The following is a 19,796-nucleotide window of genomic DNA, read 5'->3' as shown; positions in this document are numbered from 1 at the left end:
CATGGCCAGGGGGGGGTTGGAAGCTCTGCAGAGCAGGAGACTCCACAACCCCTCTCTGGGCAGCCTGCTGCAGGGCTCTGCCACCCTCGCAGCGACAAAGTTTGCCCTTCTGTTCCTGGGGCACCTCCTCTGCTCCAGCTGGCACCCAGAGCCCCTCACCCCATCACTGCACCCCTTGAGCAGAGCCTGGCTCCATCCTCCCCACGCTGCCCTGCACATCTTTATCCCCAGCAATGAGGGCAGCCCCCAGGCTGCTCTGCTCCCAGCTCCCTCAGCTGTCCTCACAGGGAGGTTGGACTCGATGACCCTCGAGGTCTCTTCCAACCTTAGTGATACTGTGATGTTCCACTGCCTGCAGCAGCTCTGTGCTGGACTCTCTCAAGCAGTTCCCTGAGCTCCTTCTTCAACTGGGACCTTAAAAATCATCCAGTTCCAACCCCCCTGCCATGGGCAGGGACAGCTCCCCCCAGCCCAGCTTGCTCAAGGCCTCATCCAGCCTGGCCTTGAGCACCTCCAGGGAGGAGGCAGCCACAGCCTCCCTGGGCAGCCTGTGCCAGAGTCTCCCCACCCTTACTGCAAAGAATTTCTCCCTCCTCTCCAGTCTCAATCTCCCCTCTCCCAGCTCAAAGCCACTGCCTCTCACCCTGTCACTGCAAGCCCCTGTCAGAAGACACCCAGCTGGGCTGGCTCAGGTGGAAGGAGACTGTTCTGAAGGCAGCAATACATAAATAAGAAGGCCCTGCTGAAGGAGGATAAGCAGGAAGGAATCAAAGGAGGGCTCTCCACAAAAGCAGATGGAGGGATGAAAAGCAGCCTGCAGAGCACAGAGCTGACATCAAAGCAGGACAATCTTCCAGGAGAGGGAGAGGGGACCAGAACAGCAACCCTGGGTGGCACACAGGCTGTAAACTCCAGCCTTGCACGAAGCCCAGGGGCTAAATCATTAACTGGTGGGCAAATAAAACAGTATCCCCTCCTCCCCAAGGTGCAGCAAGCTGCTGTTAGGACAGTTCCCCCAGTTCCACCCCAGAGAGAGAGAGGATTGCAACACTCAGCTCTTCTTCTGCAGTAGCACAGACCTGCACTGACAGCACTCCTGGGGCCACCAAAGCCAAATGCCAGATCCCCACTGGCACCAACAGGGTTCATCTGCAAGCAGGGAGTCCCTCACAGACATCTCTGATTGCTGGAGCAAGTCCAGAGGGGGGCTGGAGACCCTCTGCTGTGAGGACAGCCTGAGAGGGTTGGGGTTGTTCAGCCTGGAGGAGAAAAGGTCCCAGGGAGACCTTAGAGTGGCTGCTCAGTGCTTCAAATAGGCAATCAGAGAGCTGGGGGCAGACTTTGGAGCAGGGCCTGTTGTGACAGGACAAGGGGTGATGGTTTGAACTAAAAGAGGCAGGTGGAGAGAAGGGAAGGCAAGGCTCAGGTGGAGAGAGAAGGGAAGGCAAGGCTCAGGTGGAGAGAGAAGGGAAGGCAAGGCTCAGGTGGAGAGAGAAGGGAAGGCAAGGCTCAGGTGGAGAGAGAAGGGAAGGCAAGGCTCAGGTGGAGAGAGAAGGGAAGGCAAGGCTCAGGTGGAGAGAGAAGAGAAGGCAAGGCTCAGGTGGAGAGAGAAGAGAAGGCAAGGCTCAGGTGGAGAGAGAAGGGAGACATTTTGGACACTGAGGGTGGTGAGAGCCTGGCCCAGGCTGCCCAGAGAGCTGGGAGCTGCCCCATCCCTGGCACCATTGCAGGTCAGGTTGTTTGGGGCTCTGAGCAACCTGCTCTAGCTGGGGCTGTCCCTGCTGACTGCAGGGGGATTGGACTGGATGAGCTTTGAAGGTCTCTTCCAAACCAGTCTGTGACTCTGAAAGTCTTCCCTGAGGATGAAGCAGGAGGGCATGGAAAGAGTGCTCAGAGAGCATCTGCACTGGCACCTGAGGCTGCAAGTTTCCAACACAGCAAACCCAGGCTTGGTGCCTGGGTGCTGAGGCACAGAAAGGTTTTGCAGGGAGGGCAAACCAAGGCAGTCAACAAACCCAAGAGGCAGGAAGAAGCAGGCCTGACACACGCTGTACACCCTGCACCACTTCAGTGCTGGCTCTGGCAGCAAGCAGGGCTGCTCTTATCAGCAAAGATACCTTTGAAGTGGCTGGCAAGCTTCCACCTAACACTCAAACAAATAAGACCCTCCACATGGGAACAGAGCCCTGGAGGGGAACCTCTTCAGCCTGAGGCACGACCAGAGAAAGTGCACAAGGCAGAGCCACAGAGCAGGCAGGCTCCTGGGGACACCACAGAGCCAAACCTTGCCAAGATAACCCCCCTGGAAAGCTGAGTGCACTGCAGGCACCAGCACTGCCACCTCAGAAGGTCACTGATTTCAAGGCAGATCCATCCAAGCTTGACCATCAACACTGCAGAGCCCTCTGCACAACTCAACTGCTTGGCCCAAGACTGATCACTGAATCCCAGCATGGGGGAGGTTGGAAGAGACCTCTGGAGATCAATCCCCCTGCCCCAGCAGGGCACCCACAGCAGCTTGCCCAGGAGCACAATGCAAGCTCTGCACATGAGGAGACTCCACAACCTCTCTGGGCAGCCTGCTCCAGGGCTCTGCACCCTCACACCAAGCAAGTTCCTCCTCATCTTCAGACAGAGCCTCCTGGCTCCCTGTTGGTGCCCATTGCTGTGGTCCTGTCAGCTGCTCTTTTATCCAAGTATCATAGAATCACTTTGGTTGGCAAAACCCTTGAAGAGAGGATAGACCAGACTAGACTTAACCAGGTTGGAAAAGACCTTTGAGATCATCCAGTCCAACCTATCCTCCAACACCATCTGATCATCTAAACCATGGCACCAAGAACCCCATCCAGGGTCTTCCTAAACACCTCCAGGGATGGGGACTCCACCACCCCCCTGGGCAGCACATCCCAGTGGCCAATCTCTCTGTGAAGAAAATCTTCCTCACATCCAGCCTGAACCTCCCCTGGCACAGCTTGAGACTGTGTCCTCTTGTTCTGCTGCTGCTTGCCTGGGAGAAGAGCCCAACCCCAACCTGGCTCCAACCTCCCTTCAGGGAGTTGGAGAGAGCAAGAAGGTCTCCCCTGAGCCTCCTCTTCTGCAGGCTAAGCAACCCCAGCTCCCTCAGCCTCTCCTCCCAGGGCTGTGCTCCAGACCCCTCCCCAGCTTTGTTGCCCTTCTCTGGACACCTTCCAGCAGCTCAACCTCTTTCCTAACCTGAGGGGCCCAGAACTGGACACAGGACTCAAGCTGTGGCCTCAGCAGTGCTGAGCACAGTACATCCAGTCCAACCATTCTCTAACTCTACCAGGGCTGATGCTAAACCATGGCCCTCAGCACCACATCCCTGGGGCTTTCAATCACCTCCAGGGATGGGCATTCAACCACCTCCCTGGGCAGCCTGTGCCAAGCTTTGAGAAGCCTTTCAGTCAAGAAGATACTTCTGATGTCCAACCTAAACCTCCCCTGGGGCAACTTGAGGCCACTTCCTCTCACCCTACCGTGACCCTGCCGATAGGACAGGACTCAGGGTTTGTTTTTAACCACCCAGGACAAGTGGAGCAGTGTCTGAAACCTGGCTTGGCCTTCAGCCCATTTGGTTTGCCTGGCAAAGACTCAGACAACAAGGAGCTGGAATTCAGAAACAAGTGGCCTTTGTCTGCACAAATCAACAGCAGTTTGCCTTCAGACTGTGAGGAAGACACCAGGGGGGGAGCAGGGTTGGTGCTGGGTGGTTTGGTTGGGTTTAGTCAAGTCCCACTGCCCCCCATAAAACCCAACAAGCCAGGGGAAAACCCTGCTCACACAAGGGGCTGGGAAGTGAGATGCTCACCTGCAGCCAAACTGGGACAATAGCCATTCCCATGCCCTCCTTTGCAAGGCCTTTTTCCTCAGCCACCTTCAACACAGGCTCTGCTTTGAGGAAATTCAGTGGGGAGATTACTTCTCCTTTGGAAGGATTAAGAGGAATTGGAGAGTGAGTGCCAGGCAATAATCCTGTGTAAGTATCTCAGCAGCCATAAGGTAATTACCAGAAAGTTTTAAAAGGTCAAAAAGGCCTCAGTGTGACATTACTTGGAGATGAGAAGGTTCCTCCTCTGCTTGGGGAATGGCTCAGAAAGAAGGCAAATGGGTGGAAAAAAGGTGATTCTGACCCCCTGCTCTGCTCTGGGGAGACCTCACCTGCACTACTGTGCCCAGCTCTGGGACCCCCAACACAAGGAGGGCATGGACCTGATGGAGCAGGTCCAGAGGAGGCCACAAGGATGATCAGAGGGCTGGAGCACCTCTGCTGTGCAGACAGGCTGGGGGAGTTGGGGCTGTTCAGCCTGGAGAAGGCTCCAGGGAGACCTTAGAGCTGATTTCAGTATCTGAAGGGCAGCTACAGGAAGGCTGGGGAGGAGCTGTTCAGAGGGGCCTCTGGTGATAGGATGAGAGGCACTGGTTTGAAACTGGAGCAGGGGAGACTTAGGTTGGACACCAGAAGGAAGCTCTGCACAATGAGAGTGGTGAAACACTGGAACAGGTTGCACGGGGATGTGGTTGAGGCCTCATCCCTGGAGGCATTCAAGATACTGGCCTTCCAGTATCTGAAGGGGACCTACAGGAAGGCTGGGGAGGGACTTCTCAGGCTCTCAGGGAGTGATAGGACTAGGGGGAAATGGAATGAAGCTGGAGGTGGGGAGGAAGTTCTTCCCCATGAGAGTGGTAAAGCCCTGGAATGGGTTGTCCAGGGAGGTGGTTGAGGCCCCAGCCCTGGAGGTGTTTAAGCCCAGGCTGGATGAGGCTCTGGCCAGGCTGATCTAGTGTGGGGTGTCCCTGCCCATGGCAGGGGGGTTGGAACTGGCTGATCCTTGTGGTCCCTTCCAACCCTGACTGATTCTGTGATCCTATGATCTGACTTGATGTGGCCCTGGGCAGCCTGCTCTAGTTGAAGGTGTCCCTGCTGCCTGCAGAGGGGTTTGGACAAGGTGCCCTTTGAGGCTCCCTTCCAGCTTGACGCAACCTGTGAAAACAGAGTGCACCACTTGACAAACCTTCCTCATCCTCCCTTCCTACCCCCCTGAAACCTGGAGAAAACAGACAGGGGCCCAAGAGCACAGCAGGAGCCTCGCCCTCGCTCTTCGGCCTGCCACAGAAACCATTCTGCAACTCAAACACCTGCTGGAGGAGGCAGAACACAGCCTGCTCTCCAGACTGAGCCCAAGGCAGCTCACACTGGGCACCTGAGAAGAGGCAAGGAAGAGAAGCAAATCTTTTGTGAGCACTCCCCTCACCTTCTTGAAGAGGCGCCCGGAGTCCTCGCTGACCTGGACGAAGCGCGGGATGATGTTGTTGAGATAGATGTCGCTGAGGGTGGTGTGATCCCTGCTCTCCCTCTTCACTTGGTTCAGCAGGAGGTTCCAGCAGTTGACAGGTGACAGCACATTCTGATCCTTCCTAGAGAAGTCACACAAAAAAAACAGAGAGACAAGAATTGAGCAGGAGCCTACCTGAGCGGGCAAAACCGATCCCGGTCGGAGGGCTGAGAACCTCCCCCGTGGAGACAGGCTGAGGGAGCTCAGCATGGAGAAGAGAAGGCTTCAGGGAGACCTTAGAGCAGCCTTCCAGCACCTGAAGGGGGATACAGGAGGGCTGGGGAGGGACTTTTGACAAGGGCTGGGAGTGATGGGATGAGGGGCAAGGGACTGAAGCTTGAGGAGGGCAGATTGAGCCTGGAGATGAGTGAGGGTGGGGGAGACACTGGAACGGAACAGAACAGAACAGGTTGGAAGAGACCTTCAAGATCATCATGTCCAACCTATCATGCAACACCATCTGATCAACTAAACCATGCAACCCTGAAAGCATCCAAGACCAGGCTGGATGAGGCCTTGAGCAACCTGGGCTAGTGGGAGGTGTCCCTGCCCATGGCAGGGAGGGTTGGAACTGGATGGTCTTTCAGGTCCCATGCTGGGACCCTGTGGTGCTCTCTTTTTATCTACAAACCCTGGAAAGCCAGCTGTGGGATGCAAGGATTTGCTGAGGGAGAGGAGAGCAGAGCAAGGCTATCACAAGGCCACTGAACACCCACCAAATCCACCCTCAATTACACATGACAACATTCACACAGCCATGGGCTTTTGTCCCCCAACAAACAGCCCAGGCAAATGCAAGCTCCACTATGCCAAATGTAGGCTCTAATTTCCTTCCCCCCCCCCCCCCCCCATCTCTTCCCCTTTTGAATCCAAGATTTTGTGCACAAATTACAGTGCCTGAGGGAAAAGCCATGGCTCCAGTGCCTGACAATAGGTTTCACAGCCCTGCCTCAGCCATTTGTGCCTCCACCACAACAACAAAAGAGCAAAGAAAAATAAATCATCAGAGCCCCAAATCCTTGTCAAGCATCCAGTTGGCTAAGCATCAGCTGCAGCTGAAACAAAACCTGGTGGTTTGGGTACAAACCCAATCATCTGCAAGCATCTAGCTCTGGCCTGAGCAAAAGGGAAAGCCACATTCCTGCCACCAGCTGGATCCTTCTCCTCTTGGAACCTTCCCCACCTTACTCCTTGCCCCTCTGCTCAGCACTGCTCAGGCCACACCTTGAGTCCTGTGTCCAGGTCTGGGCTCCTCAGTTCAAGAAGGACATTGAGAGACTTGAAGGTGTCCAGAGAAGGGCAACAAAGCTGGGGAGGGGTCTGGAGCACAGCCTTGGGAGGAGAGGCTGAGGGAGCTGGGGTTGCTTAGCCTGCAGAAGAGGAGGCTCAGGGGAGACCTTCTTGCTCTCTCCAACTCCCTGAAGGGAGGTTGTAGCCAGGAGGGGTTTGGTCTCTTCTCCCAGGCACCCAGCACCAGAACAAGAGGACACAGTCTCAAGCTGTGCCAGGGGAGGTTTAGGCTGGAGGGGAGGAGAAAGTTCTTCACTGAGAGTCGTTGGCCATTGGGATGTGCTGCCCAGGGAGGTGGTGGAGTCCCCATCCCTGGAGGTGTTCAAGAAGGGATTGGCTGTGGCACTTGGAGCCATGGTTTAGTCAGGAGGTGTTGGGTGCCAGGTTGGACCTGATAAGCTTTGAGGTCTCTTCCAACCTTGGTGATTCTGTGTTTCTGTGATTGTGGCTCCTCAGCCTGCCAGGGAGCGACACAGAGGGCAGGAGGAGAGGTGAGAGGGAGCCTCAGTTGATGTGGATCAACACTGGGTCTGCTGGAAGGAGCAAGGCAGCTCTCCAGGCTCCATTTCACAGCAGATGGAAGTGCAGGTTGGACTTGAGGACCTTTGAGGTCTTTTCTGGGCTTTGGGTTCTCTTGGGTTTGGGAGTGAAGAGAGGGAAGGAGGAGAGGGGGGGAATAAAGAGAGGGAAGGAGGAGAGGGGGGGAATAAAGAGAGGGAAGGAGGAGAGGGGAGGAATAAAGAGAGGGAAGGAGGAGAGGGGAGGAATAAAGAGAGGGAAGGAGGAGAGGGGAGGAATAAAGAGAGGGAAGGAGGAGAGGGGAGGAATAAAGAGAGGGAAGGAGGAGAGGGGAGGAATAAAGAGAGGGAAGGAGGAGAGGGGAGGAATAAGGATAAAAACAGAAAAAGCAAGGTAACAGAAAGGGGAGGGGGAGAGGAGGGAAAAAAGGAAGAGAAACAAAAGGAGGGAGAACTAAAAAGGAAGGAGAGAAGGAAAAGGGAAAAAAGGGAGTGTGAGGAGGCCCAGATTTGATTTCCTTCAGGGAACAGTTCCCTTTGTACTCCAGTGTCCTGTGCTGCAGCCCCTACTGACGTGCAGCCCCAGCTGGAATGATCAAAATGCAGAGCTGCACAAGGTTGGAGCTGCCAGATGTGAAGCTGCAGAAATCAAAGGCTTGCCCACCCCCCTACACCCCCCCCCCCCCCCCCCCCCCCCCAATCTGCAATCAGTGTTTGCAGCACACTGTTTGGTTTGTTAATTTGCCAGAGAGTTAATTAGTAACTGTGAGCCCTGGCTAATAGAGCTGGGAACCTCCCGGTCGGTCCTGACCAGGCTGCTGCCAGTCCCTGGGAGGGCACAGGGGGAGATAAGGAGCTGCAGGCTGCTGAGAGCTGCACCACCAGAGGAGGGAACACAGACACTGAGTTTGTATTTAGGTGAGACAAGAAGCAATGTCCAATGAGCACCATGGGCTGCAAACTCCAGGCAAGAATACAAGCAGAGGAGCAAGGGTCTAACAAGGACCAAGGGCTGCAATTATAGTCAAGAATACATGGAAGGGACCAAGGATCCAACAAGAACCAAGGGCTGCAACTACAGACAAAAGCACATGGAAGGGACCAAGGGTCTAACAAGGACCAAGGGCTGCAACTACAGACAAGAGCACATGGAAGGGACCAAGGGTCTAACAAGGACCAAGGGCTGCAATTATAGTCAAGAATACATGGAAGGGATCAAGGATCCAACAAGAACCAAGGGTTGCAACTATAGACAGGGACATACAGAAGAGATCAAGGGTCCAACAAGGACCATGGGCTGCAACTCCAGGCAAGAATACATGGAAAGGACCAAGGGTCTAACAAGAACCAGTGGTTTCAACTATAGATAAGAACATATGGAAGAGACCAAGGATCCAACAAGGACCATGGGCTGCAACTTTAGGCAAGAATAGAAGCAGGAGACCAAGGATCCAACAAGAACCAATGGTTTCAACTATAAACAAGGACATATGGAAGAGACCAAAGGTCCAACAAGGACCACAGGCTGTAACTATAGATAAGAACATATGCAAGGGACCAAGGGTCCAACAAGGACCATGGGCTGCAACTTTAGGCAAGAATAGAAGCAGGAGACCAACAAGAACCAATGGTTTCAAGTCTAGACAAGAACACACACAGGAGACCAAGGGTGCAACAAGGACCAAGGGTCACAACTTTGAGCAGCTGAGTCTAGTTGAGAGGTGTCCCTGCCCACACGAGGAGGTTGGAGTCAATGAGGTCCCTTCCAACCTGAGCCATGCTGTGATCCTCTTGGGTTGTGAACTCTGGGCAAGCACAGGTGCCAGCAACCAGAGAGCAGCACAGCCTGAGTGCTTTGCTTCCCACAGCAGACTGAGAGGCTGAGTGGGGACCAGCAGGGATGCAATAGTTAAGTGGTCAGCTCCCAGCTGTCCAGCCTGCCCTACCACAAGGCCCAGAGCTATTCTCAGGCAGCACATAGCCTGAATACCAAGAGCCCAGGAAGAGGCTGGTGAGGCAAATTGCTGGTGTCTAATGGCGCCAGATGGGCTGTTGAGACACACTGGTGTGGTTAGAGATGAAAGGCCACCACCATCCTGCAGGAGGAAGAAGCAGCACAGCCCCACAGGCTTCCACTCTGCCACCGGCATTGTCACCTTGGGCCGTGTGCTGGCACTGCCCCCCTCAGCCCAGCTTCCTGCAGCCACAGCTCTGCCCTCAGCAAGATTTGGCCTTGCAATTCCTTTGGTTGGGTTCCCCCCACCCCCTTTTGGATTTCTGTTGGTTTCATTAACCCCTTCAGCACCTTGGGAACAATCACAGACTCAACAAGGTTGGAAAAGACCTCAGAGATCATCAAGTCCAACCTGGCAGCCAGCATCTCATGACTAGAGCATGGCACCAAGAGCCACATCCAATCCCCTCTTGAGCACCTCCAGGGATGGGGATGCCCACCTCCCTGGGCAGCACATTCCAAGGGCTAACAACTCTCTCTGGGAAGAGCTTTCTCCTCACCTCCAGCCTAAACCTCCCCTGGCACAGCTTGAGACTGTGTCCTCTTGTTCTGGTGCTGCTTGCCTGGGAGGAGAGACCAACCCCCACCTGGCTACAACCTCCCTTCAGGTAGTTGTAGACAGTGGTCTTATGAGGAAAGGCTGAGAGCCCTGGGGCTGTTGAGCCTGGAGAAGAGCAGCCCCAGAAGGGATCTGATGGCTGCTCAGCAAGAGATAAAGGGTGGGGGGCAAAGAGGATGGGGCCAGACTCTTGCCAGCAATAAGACAAAGGGCAGTGGGCACAAACTGGAACCCAGGGAGCTCCACATAAACATACAGAAAAGGTTATTTGCTGTAAGGGTGGCAGAGCCCTGCAGCAGGCTGCCCAGAGAGAGGTTGTGGAGTCTCCTCCTCTGCAGAGCTTCCAACCCACCCTGGCCACTGTGCTCCTGGGGCAAGCTGCTGTGGGTGCCCTGCTGGAGCAGGGGGGGTTGGACTGGATGATCTGCAGGGATCCTTTCCAACCCCCCCAGGCTGAGCTTCTTGCCTTTGTCCAGGTTGATGCTTTCCCAGCAAGGTTCTCAGAGGAGGCAAGACAGAAACCTCTCCGCTAGCGACAATCCTCCCAGCGCGGACACAAAGCAGCCTTGAGGCAGAAACAGCACAGCACAGGGAGAGGTAGCTGCCTGCTTCAGACCTTCCAAGTAGCCTTTAAAACTCCAGACACATTAACTGTGAAAGCACCTCCAAAGGCCCAGCCCTTTCCTGGGGTGGAACGTGGCAACAGTTTTGACAACACAGGGAGCAGAAGTTACCCAACTGTTTACAACAGCCCTCTTCTATCCTAACCACAAGCAGATGGCAGAGAAGCAAATTCTGATTGCCATTAACCATTGCAACTCTCAGTGGAGCTGCTGAAGGGGATTCTGCTTCCAGTCTTCCCTGGAATCTCAGAGGAGGGATGAAAAAGGGAAGAAGGCCAAGCCCCGAGGAGCACAGGGGACCACCGAGAGGGAGGATGCTGCAGGATGCCTGTGGCCACTGCTGACCCTCCAGAATTACAGTTGGGGAGCAGCAAGGATCAAGGGTTAAGACTACAGCCAAGACCAAATGCAAGGGACCAAGGGTCCAGCAGGGACCAAGGGTCACAACTATAGACAAGACTCAGGGAATCATAGCATGCCTTAGCTTGGAAGGGACCTTGAAGAGCGTCCACTCCAACCTCCCCACCACGGGCAGCAACACCTCTCAACCAGACTAGGTTGGCTCAAAGCCTCATCCAGCCTGGCCTTCAGGGAGCACACATCCATGACCTCCCATGGCAAGCTGTCCCAGAATCCCAGTGGAGCAGGGGAGATATAGGTCAGACATCAGGAGGAAGCTGTGCACAGTGAGGCTGGGGAGACACTGGAACAGGTTACCCAGAGATGTGGTGGAGGCCTCATCCCTGGAGACATTCAAGGTCAGACTTGATGTGGCCCTGGGCAGCCCTGCTCTAGCTGGTGGTGTCCTGCTGCCTGCAGAGGGGTTGGGCAAGATGACCTCTGAGGGTCCCTTCCAACTTGCTGGCTCCTGTGACTCTGTGAAGGTGCCAGGAGCAGGTTCATCACAAGCATTAACTTCCACTCATTTAAAGATGGTGTGATGATAGTGAACCTGGAGAGCTGATTTAGGTCAGCCTGAATGAGACCAGATCACAGCAATCACACAGTGGGGTGGGAGGGTGGGAGCAGGAAGAGGAAGCTGGGCAGAGATTTTGAAGGAACCACAAAGTATGAAGCTCTGTGGTTTTCTGGGGTGTTATCTTGATTGGGTCCTGTGCAACTTCCACTTCAAAGCTTCCAGTTGCTCTCAAAAAGATCAGAAGGGAAGATTGAGTCCCAAGTAGCTGCAGTGGCTTAATTAAATTACTCATTCATGTGAGGAGCTCAGAGACAATCCAAGGGTGATCTGCTCCAAGGCAAGCAGGAGACAGCAGCAAAGGCCAGCAGCACTTGGATGGGCATTGCAAGGTAACCCCAGTCAGAATCAGCCTTGAAAACAAACCTTCTACCCCTACTAGATTAAAAAAACCACCAAAACAAAACCCAGACAGCCACCAGCTAGGAATAGGAACATTGGGATGAAGGAATGAGCCAGATGAGACTCAAAATCTTATTAAAGGAAGAGAGAGAAGCATTGAAATGAACATAGGCAACATAGAATCAGTCAGGGCTGGAAGGGACCACGAGGATCAGCCAGTTCCAACCCCCCTACCATGGGCAGGGACACCCCACACTAGATCAGGCTGGCCAGAGCCTCATCCAGCCTGGGCTTACCTCCAGGGATGGGGCCTCAACCCATGCCAGGGCTTCACCACTCTCATGGGGAAGAACTTCCTCCCCACCTCCAGCCTGCATCTCCCCACCTCCAGCTTCACTCCATTCCCCCTAGTCCCTGACAGAAAGCTTCTCTGCCCATCCTTCCTTCAGACTGAGAAGTCTCCTGGTGGCACAGACACAAACTGAACCTTCCTGTTCCAGCCCTCTCTATAATATTTGGGATCTGTTGAGATGGGCAACAGACATTGCCAGACCTGGTACATCCCAAAATAGCCACCAGGATCCTGGGAAACAAGCAGCTGCCCCCTCCCTGTTCAAGGCCAGGTGGGATGAGGGCTTGAGCAGCAGAGTGTGGCTGAGAGGTGTCCCTGCCCATGGTGGGGGAGGTTGGACTGGATGATCTCTGAGGTGCCTCCCAACCTGAGCCATTCTATGAGTTGTGCTGGACATGCATCCCTGAAGCTCTGTGGCTGCAATGAGGTCACTCAAGAAAAGAAAGCCTCCTGCTCAGAAAAATCTCCCAGCTGTTATGAAAAATAGAAAGAAACCCCAGGACTCAGCTCCAGCCAACAGAGGGACAGCTCACAATTCAAATCCCACAACCCCAGCATGGTTTGGGTTGGAAGGGACCTCTGGAGGTCATCCACTCCAACCCCCCTGGCTAAAGCAGGGCACCCACAGCAGCTTGCCTGGGAGCACAACGGCCAGGGGGGGTTGGAAGCTCTGCAGAGAAGGAGACTCCACAACCTCTCTGGGCAGCCTGCTCCAGGCCTCCAGCACCCTCACACCAAAGAACTTTCTCCTCCTGTTCAGATGGAGCCTCCTGGGTTCCAGTTTGCCCCTTGTTCTCTCACTGGGCACCAGTGAAAAGAGCCCTCTGGGCAGCACCCCTGACAATAAACCACCAGCAACACACAGCCCAACGTGACCCAAGAGCTCTCCTTCCACACACACCTCCCCTCCCAGCCTCTCTCATCTTTTCTTTAAAGAAAGCCCTTGGCTTTCAAGAAGCCTAAAGCTGCCCATTCAAGCCCAGCCAGCCTCTCCTTTCCCCCCCTGCCCCAGCTCAGTGCAGCTCTGGGGGACCAGGAGCGTGGCCATGCACGCTGCTCCCTGCCCTGCTCCGTCCGAGCCGTCCCGCTTACGAACATCTGTTGTTTACAAGTGCTCAGCCTGAGGCTTGCCAGACTTCTTCTGCATCTTCTACTTCAAGGCAGAGGCTGCCAGAGAGCCATCTGAATTTCATGCTGGGATATCCTGCACATTCAGCTCTCCAGCTGACAATTGCTACTCAGGATCCGGCTTCCAAAAAATTAGCTTCATTTTAAATGTGGCCTTAAAATAGCACTTCTCTTCTTCCTCTTTTCCTTCCCCCCCTCCCCTTTCAGTCCTCCCTTTCCCCCCCTCCCCTTTCAGTCCTCCTTTTCCCCCCCTCCCCATTCAGTCCTCCCTTTCCCCCCCCCCCCATTCAGTCCTCCTTTTCCCCCCCCTCCCCATTCAGTCCTCCTTTTCCCCCCCCTCCCCATTCAGTCCTCCTTTTCCCCCCCCCTCCCCATTCAGTCCTCCTTTTCCCCCCTCCTCCCCATTCAGTCCTCCTTTTCCCCCTCCTCCCCATTCAGTCCTCCTTTTCCCCCTCCTCCCCATTCAGTCCTCCTTTTCCCCCTCCTCCCCATTCAGTCCTCCTTTTCCCCCTCCTCCCCATTCAGTCCTCCTTTTCCCCCCCCCCCCATTCAGTCCTCCTTTCCCCCCCCCCCCCATTCAGTCCTCCTTTTCCCCCCCCTCCCCATTCAGTCCTCCTTTTCCCCCTCCCCTTTTTTCTTTTCTCTTCCTTTTCCCTTTAACTCTTTCTTCTCTTTCCCCCCTTTTCCTTTCTTTTCCCCCTCCTTTTCCCCCTCCCTTTCAATTTTCCTTTCTTTTTTCTTCCTTTCTTTTCCATTCCCCCTTTCCCTCCACTTCTTCCCCCCCTTTCTTTTCTTTGCCTCTTTCTTTTTCCTGTTTCTTTTTTTAATAGAATCATAGAATTCTTTCAGTTGGAAAAGACCTCCAAGACCATCAAGCCAAGCCATCAATTCCACCTTACCATGGCCACAGGTTTCTTTGAACCCCTCCAGGGACAGTGACTCCACCACCTCCCTGGGCAGCCTGTTCCAATCCCTGACCTCTCTTGCAGTCAAGAAACACTTCCCAACACCCAACCTAAATCTCCCTTGGTGCAATTTCCTCTTGCCCTGTCAGCTGGGACAAGAGGCCAGCACCAACCTCACTACAGCTTTGGGGCACACTTTCAGGGAGCTGCAGAGAGCAATCCTCAGCCTCCTTTTCTCCAGACTAAACCACCCCCCAAGTCCTCCCAGCTGCTCCTCACCAGCCCTGTTCTCCACACCCTTCACCAACTTCACTGCCTTCCAACAGTGTCTTTCCTTTAAGCCTGTGCTTTAACCAGCTTGGAGATGGATGGTGGAGGAAGCCACACAAGCCAGTATCAAGGGTCAAGCTGAAGCCTCCTTGCCCTTGACAGCATTCCCTCAAATGAACACACTGGGAGCAAGTTGGCAATTCCATAATAGCTCTTGAGTATGGAAGCAGATGCAAATTACAGGGTTACTGCCTGACAGATTTCCTCCTTGACAGTGTGTTAGGAGGCCTAAAAAAAGGCAAGTGACATGGTAAGCACTGACTGAATGATATGGTACCTTCTGACATAATTAGCACCTTCTGGAAGGAACCTGCTATTACTCTGCATTTATAGGGTCACAGCCAGGCAATTACAGAGCAGCCACCCACTGCTGCCCATCTCCCAGCCATGTAATACCAGGCTCCTCAGGAGGAGAGATCTGATGGTTGGACTATGATCAAAGGGGCTTCTGGGGGCTTCCAAATGAGATTACAGCTTCAGCATCTCCAGCATCACAGGCAGGGATGCCTCTCCACTGGACTTGGTGGCTCAAAACCTCATTGAGCCTGGTCTTGAACACCCCCAGGGAGGAAGCATCCACAACCACCCTGGGCAGCCTGCTCCAGAGGCTCACCACCCTCGTACATAGAAGGGCTCAGGTTGGAAGGGACCTCAGAGATCATCTCCTCCAACCTCCTCACCATGGGCAGGGACACCTCTCAACTAGACTCAGCTGCTCAAGGCCTCATCCAGCCTGGCCTTGAACACCCCCAGGGAGAGGGCAGCCACAGCCTCCCTGGACAGCCTATTCTAGAGTCACACCACTGTCCTACTGAAGAACTCCTTCCTAAGCTCCAGTCTAACCCTGCTCCCCCTCTGCTTCAAACCATTCCCCCTTGTGCTGTCTCCAGACACCCTCATGCAAAGTCCCTCTGCAGCCTTCCTGTAGGATCCCTTCAGGTACTTGCAGGCAGCTTCAAGATCTCCCTGGAGTCTTCTGAAGGCTGAACACCCCCAGCTCCCTCAGCCTCTCCTCATAGCAGAGGTGCTCCAGAGCCCTTCAGTCAGCCTTGTGAAATGAAATGGCCTCCATTTTCACCAGGAAGAACAAGAAAATGAACTGAAAAGAGCAATCATAATGCAGAGGGGAAATGAAGAGTTCCAGAGCTCCTTTCTTGAATGCCATCCTCAAGGCATGTGCAGAATGTCTGCAGTTTAGAGTTGGGAGAACACTTTCACTGGCAAGGAAAAGGGAAACAAAACCACTTCAGACAATCACAACTCCATAGGTACCCAAAATAAACCTCCTCCAAGGTGTCCTGGCCTTGGGAGCTCTGCTTTCTCCAGCAGCTTGGCACAGTGTGGGTTTGAAACGAGAACTGAGGTAAAGGACATCAGAAGGTGGGCAGAAAGGAAATTCCAAGGGTGCCTACTTGGTGGCTTTCACAACAAGAGCCTGCAGGGGAAAGGGAAGGCTGAGACAGCCTCGTGGCCCTTCCAAACACAGCAACACCACCAAAACAAACACACAGAGAATGGCCTGACCCAAACAGTGCTCAAAGTGACGCTGCACCTTGGGTGGGGGCAGACCCAGATGGATCCTCTCAGCCCAGGCTGTCCAAAGCAGCAGTGATTCAGATCCCAAGGCTGCCTGTGCTGGCTGTTCTGCCCAGCTGCTGTCCTGACAACCAAACCCCACAAGCTTCTGCACTGCTGATGAGCAGAGAGCTGGAGAACCTCCCCTATGGGGACAGGCTGAGAGCTGGGGCTGCTCAGCATGGAGAAGAGAAGGCTCCAGGGAGACCTTAGCCCCCCCCTGAAGGGGGCTTATAGGAGAGCTGGGAATGGGCTTGACAGGGGCTGGGAGTGACAGGACAAGGGGGAAGGGATTGAAGCTTGAGGAAGGCAGATCAAGACTGGAGATTGGGAGGAACTTCTTGACAGTGAGGGTGAGGAGGCACTGGAACAGGTTGCCTGGTGGGGGTTGTGGATGCTCCCTCCTTGGAGGTGCTCAAGGCCAGGATGGTTGAGACCTTGAGTAACCTGGGCTGGTGGGAGATGTCCCTGCCCATGGCAGGGGATTGGAGCTAGATGAACTTTGTCCCTTCCAAGCCAAACCATTCTGTGGCATCAGCTACAGGAGCCCTGTGGCCACAGCTTTGTGCTGGCCACCTACTCACTGGGGCTGATGTCTCCCTGCCACGCAGCCTGCACCAGCCTCTTCTCTAGCCACAGGTCCTCTCCTCCAGCCCCATTCCTGCTTCCCTTCCTCCAGGAAGGAACCAGTAGTAATTCAAAAGGCTCTGAATCCATTAACCCACATTTGCTGTGTGTTAGTCATCCCAACCCAGCAAGCTAAGAGGGGAACAGCCCAAGCAGTATGGTCAGACCTACCTGTACATAATTGAAGCAGGTGAGACAATTGTCACTAAGGGATCCCTCTCCTGCAAATGGCAGAGCTTGGGACCTAGGGATTCCCCTCCTGCAAATGGCACAGCTCTATTTGGAAGTACTTTGGGCCTTATTTCTCTACTCTTTGGAAGTGATACTAGCAGAGGTACAACAGAAACCCTACCCTGCATACAGGCAGGCTGTTGAAAACAGAGAGCTGCAACAGCAAACCACAGCAAATAACAGATTAGAAAGAAGTTACCCCCAAAAAACAACAATCAACCACCAGACCCAAGCCTCTGCCACTGCAGGAAATCCTGCCTTTGTCCATCAAATCCACGCACAGCTTTGCCCACCACCCAGGCAAATCCCTCCTTTCAGATGGGCCAATCTGCACCATTCCATTCCCTCCTGGCAACATCTGAGCTGCCAGAAACGAAGTGAGCAACCAGGCTAGGCAGAAGGTTGCCCCAGGGGAGGTTCAGGTTGGACACTGAAAGAACCTTCCTCCCTGAAAGGGCTCTCAAAGACTGGCACAGGCTGCCCAGGGAGGTGGTCAAACCTCCATCACTGGAGGTGTTCAAAAGAGGCAGAGGTGTGGTGCTGAGGGCTGTGGTTTAGCATCAGCCTTGGCAGAGTTAGAGACTGGCTGGAGTGGATGACCTGAAAGGTCTTTTTTCAACCAAAACAAAAATCACTCTGTGATATGATTGGAGGCTGTGAAACACAAAATGGGTTCTGGGTTTAACCCCAGTTGGGACACACTTTGTCACGACAGCTGCGGTACCTCCGTTCACCATGGCAGCCCTCTTTGGGCACTCCTACCATCATCAGGAGGCTAAAAAAGGGACAATAACCAAGAGGCAAATACTCTACTTCAATTGCTGGGCTTTGGTGCTCCTAGTTTTAGCCCCTATTTTTTGGTTCTGGGTTTAACCCCAATTGGGACATGTTTTGCTCTGTCACGACAGCTGCAGTACCTCCGTCCACCATGGCAGCTCTCTTTTGGCACTCCTACCATCTACAGGGGGGGAAAGAAATGACAAAACCCCAAAGGCAAATACTCTACTTCAATTGCTGGGCTTTGGTGCTCCTGGTTTTAGCCCCTGCCTCTGGGCTCTGGGTTTAACCCCAGTTGGGACACACTTTACTCTGTCACAACAGCTGCGGTACCTCCGTTCACCAGGGCAGCCCTCTTTGGGCACTCCTACCATCATCAGGAGGCAAAAAAAGGGACAATAACCAAAAGGCAAATACTCTACTTGAATTGCTGGTCTTTGGTGCTCCTAGTTTTAGCCAGGAATCTCTCAGCCAACTTCTCCAAATTCCTGGAGTAATCCATCTCAATCTCTGCCTTCTTGCGGAAGAAATCCTGCAAGTCCTGCAGCAACTGGACCCGGAGCTCGCACTGCTGGTCAAGGCATTTCAGCTGCTCCACCAATTGGGCACGGATCTCTGCAACAAATGAAAGCACTCCAGGTTAAAAGAGAAAGCCCATGGAGAGAGAACACACACACAGTGCAATGCTCCAGGAAAACATCACTCAAAAAAACCCAATCATCATCATCATCTTCCCTCGTGAGCGAGAGATCAGCGAAGCTCCGTCGGAGACCAAGTTGAGCTGCGGGCAGAAAGTGATTGATTGCACCTCAGAGACACCACAGTCCCAGGCCAGCCACCCAGCAACCCACAGTGCACAGACCTGCAAGGGGGGGGGAGAAAAAAAGCTCTGCTGCTGAAAAGCATCGATTGGAAGTGTCAAGTGCATGGTTTTGGCGTGGAGGAGCAGCGCTCACTGCCTAAAAATGTACTGAATCCCAGGCTGGAAAGAGGACTGCATGCTGCAATCCCCCACGTCAGCTCAGCACATCACTTCAGGGAATTGCTATCCAATTCTTTCTGCAGGCTGCTCCTGAGTGCAAGAAGGAGAATCAGAGAGTAATAAAATGGTTGGGGTTGGAAGGGAGCTCCAAAGGTTGTCCAGCCTGACCCCCCCCTCCCCCCTGCAGTCAGCAGGGACATCCTCCACTACATCAGGTTGCTCAGAGCCTTGTCAAGCCTGGCCTTGAATGTCTCCAGGGATGGAGCCTCAACCACCTCCCTGGGCAACCTGCTGCAGTGCTCCACCACCCTCCTGCTAAAGAACTTGCTCCTATCACCCAATCCAAACCCCCTCTTCCCCGGTTTCAAACCATTGTGCCTTGTCCTATCACTCCAGGCCTCTGGAAACAGTCGCTCTGCAGCCTTCAGGTACTGCTATCAGTCTCCCTGGAGTCTTCCCTTCTCCAGGCTTAACAACCTGGAATAGGTTGCCCAGGGAGGTTGTGGATGCCCTCTCCCCTGGAGGTGTTTAAGCCCAGGCTGCATGAGGCCTTGAGCAACCTGGGCTGGTTGAGAGGTGTCCCTGCCCACGGCGGGGAGGTTGGGGCAGACGATCTCAAAGGTCCCTTCCACCCTGAGCCACTGCACGCTGCTCCGAGATGAGGTTCTGCACAGCACAGCTCTCCTGCTGAACAGCAGCAAGGAGCAGTACCCACTCCCTGCAGCCAGAAATATGCAGTGTCAGCACTTTTCTCCATGAAGGAAGGCAGTGTGCTGGGAGGGGAGCAGTGACAGCTGACAGGGCTGCCCGCAGGGGAACAATGAACCGATTCAGCTCCAGCTCGGGGAGTCCGCGGCGCCGGGCTTGGAGGAGGGCAACCTTGCTCATCTTTCACAAGCACACCACGAGGTGCTCTGCCACAAAATGGGGGGGGGGGGGAATGAGAAATCAAGACTGCAGGAATTTCCTGAGGCTTACAGGGCTTTCTCAAGTATGAAGTGTCTGCTTGTTTGCCCCTTGCTTACACAAGCAGAAGATGGTTTTTGTCAGCCCTGATCTGACAAGGCACCACGGGCAGAGGCAGGGGCTGCGAGAGCTTGTCCAGGCTGGGGTTCAGCCTGGAGGAGAGAAGGCTGCAGGGATGCCTCAGAGCAGCCTTCCAGTATTTGAAAGGGGCTCCAGGAGCACTTTTTACAAAGGTAGGCAGTGG

The 19,796-nt window shown here is 54.2% G+C and overlaps 1 protein-coding gene across 3 annotated transcripts in view; it reads right to left on the bottom strand.

Annotated features, from left to right (window-relative positions):
- SRGAP2 (SLIT-ROBO Rho GTPase activating protein 2) overlaps positions 1 to 19,796 on the bottom strand; it is a 120,806-nt gene that overhangs the window by 55,342 nt on the left and 45,668 nt on the right. For all 3 annotated transcript variants that reach the window (XM_054176386.1, XM_054176387.1, XM_054176388.1), the window contains exons 2-3: positions 18,027 to 18,219; positions 5,277 to 5,439 (exon numbers count right to left, since the gene is read on the bottom strand). In XM_054176386.1, coding sequence (XP_054032361.1) covers positions 5,277 to 5,439; positions 18,027 to 18,219 — 356 coding nt within the window. The remainder of the gene's footprint in view (positions 1 to 5,276; positions 5,440 to 18,026; positions 18,220 to 19,796) is intronic.

The sequence above is a fragment of the Dryobates pubescens genome, chromosome 35, assembly GCF_014839835.1.
Source record: "Dryobates pubescens isolate bDryPub1 chromosome 35, bDryPub1.pri, whole genome shotgun sequence".
Classification (NCBI taxonomy): Eukaryota; Metazoa; Chordata; class Aves; order Piciformes; family Picidae; genus Dryobates; species Dryobates pubescens.
The sequence above is the reverse complement of the archived record's forward strand: the minus strand, read 5'-3'. Positions and strand labels throughout refer to the sequence as shown.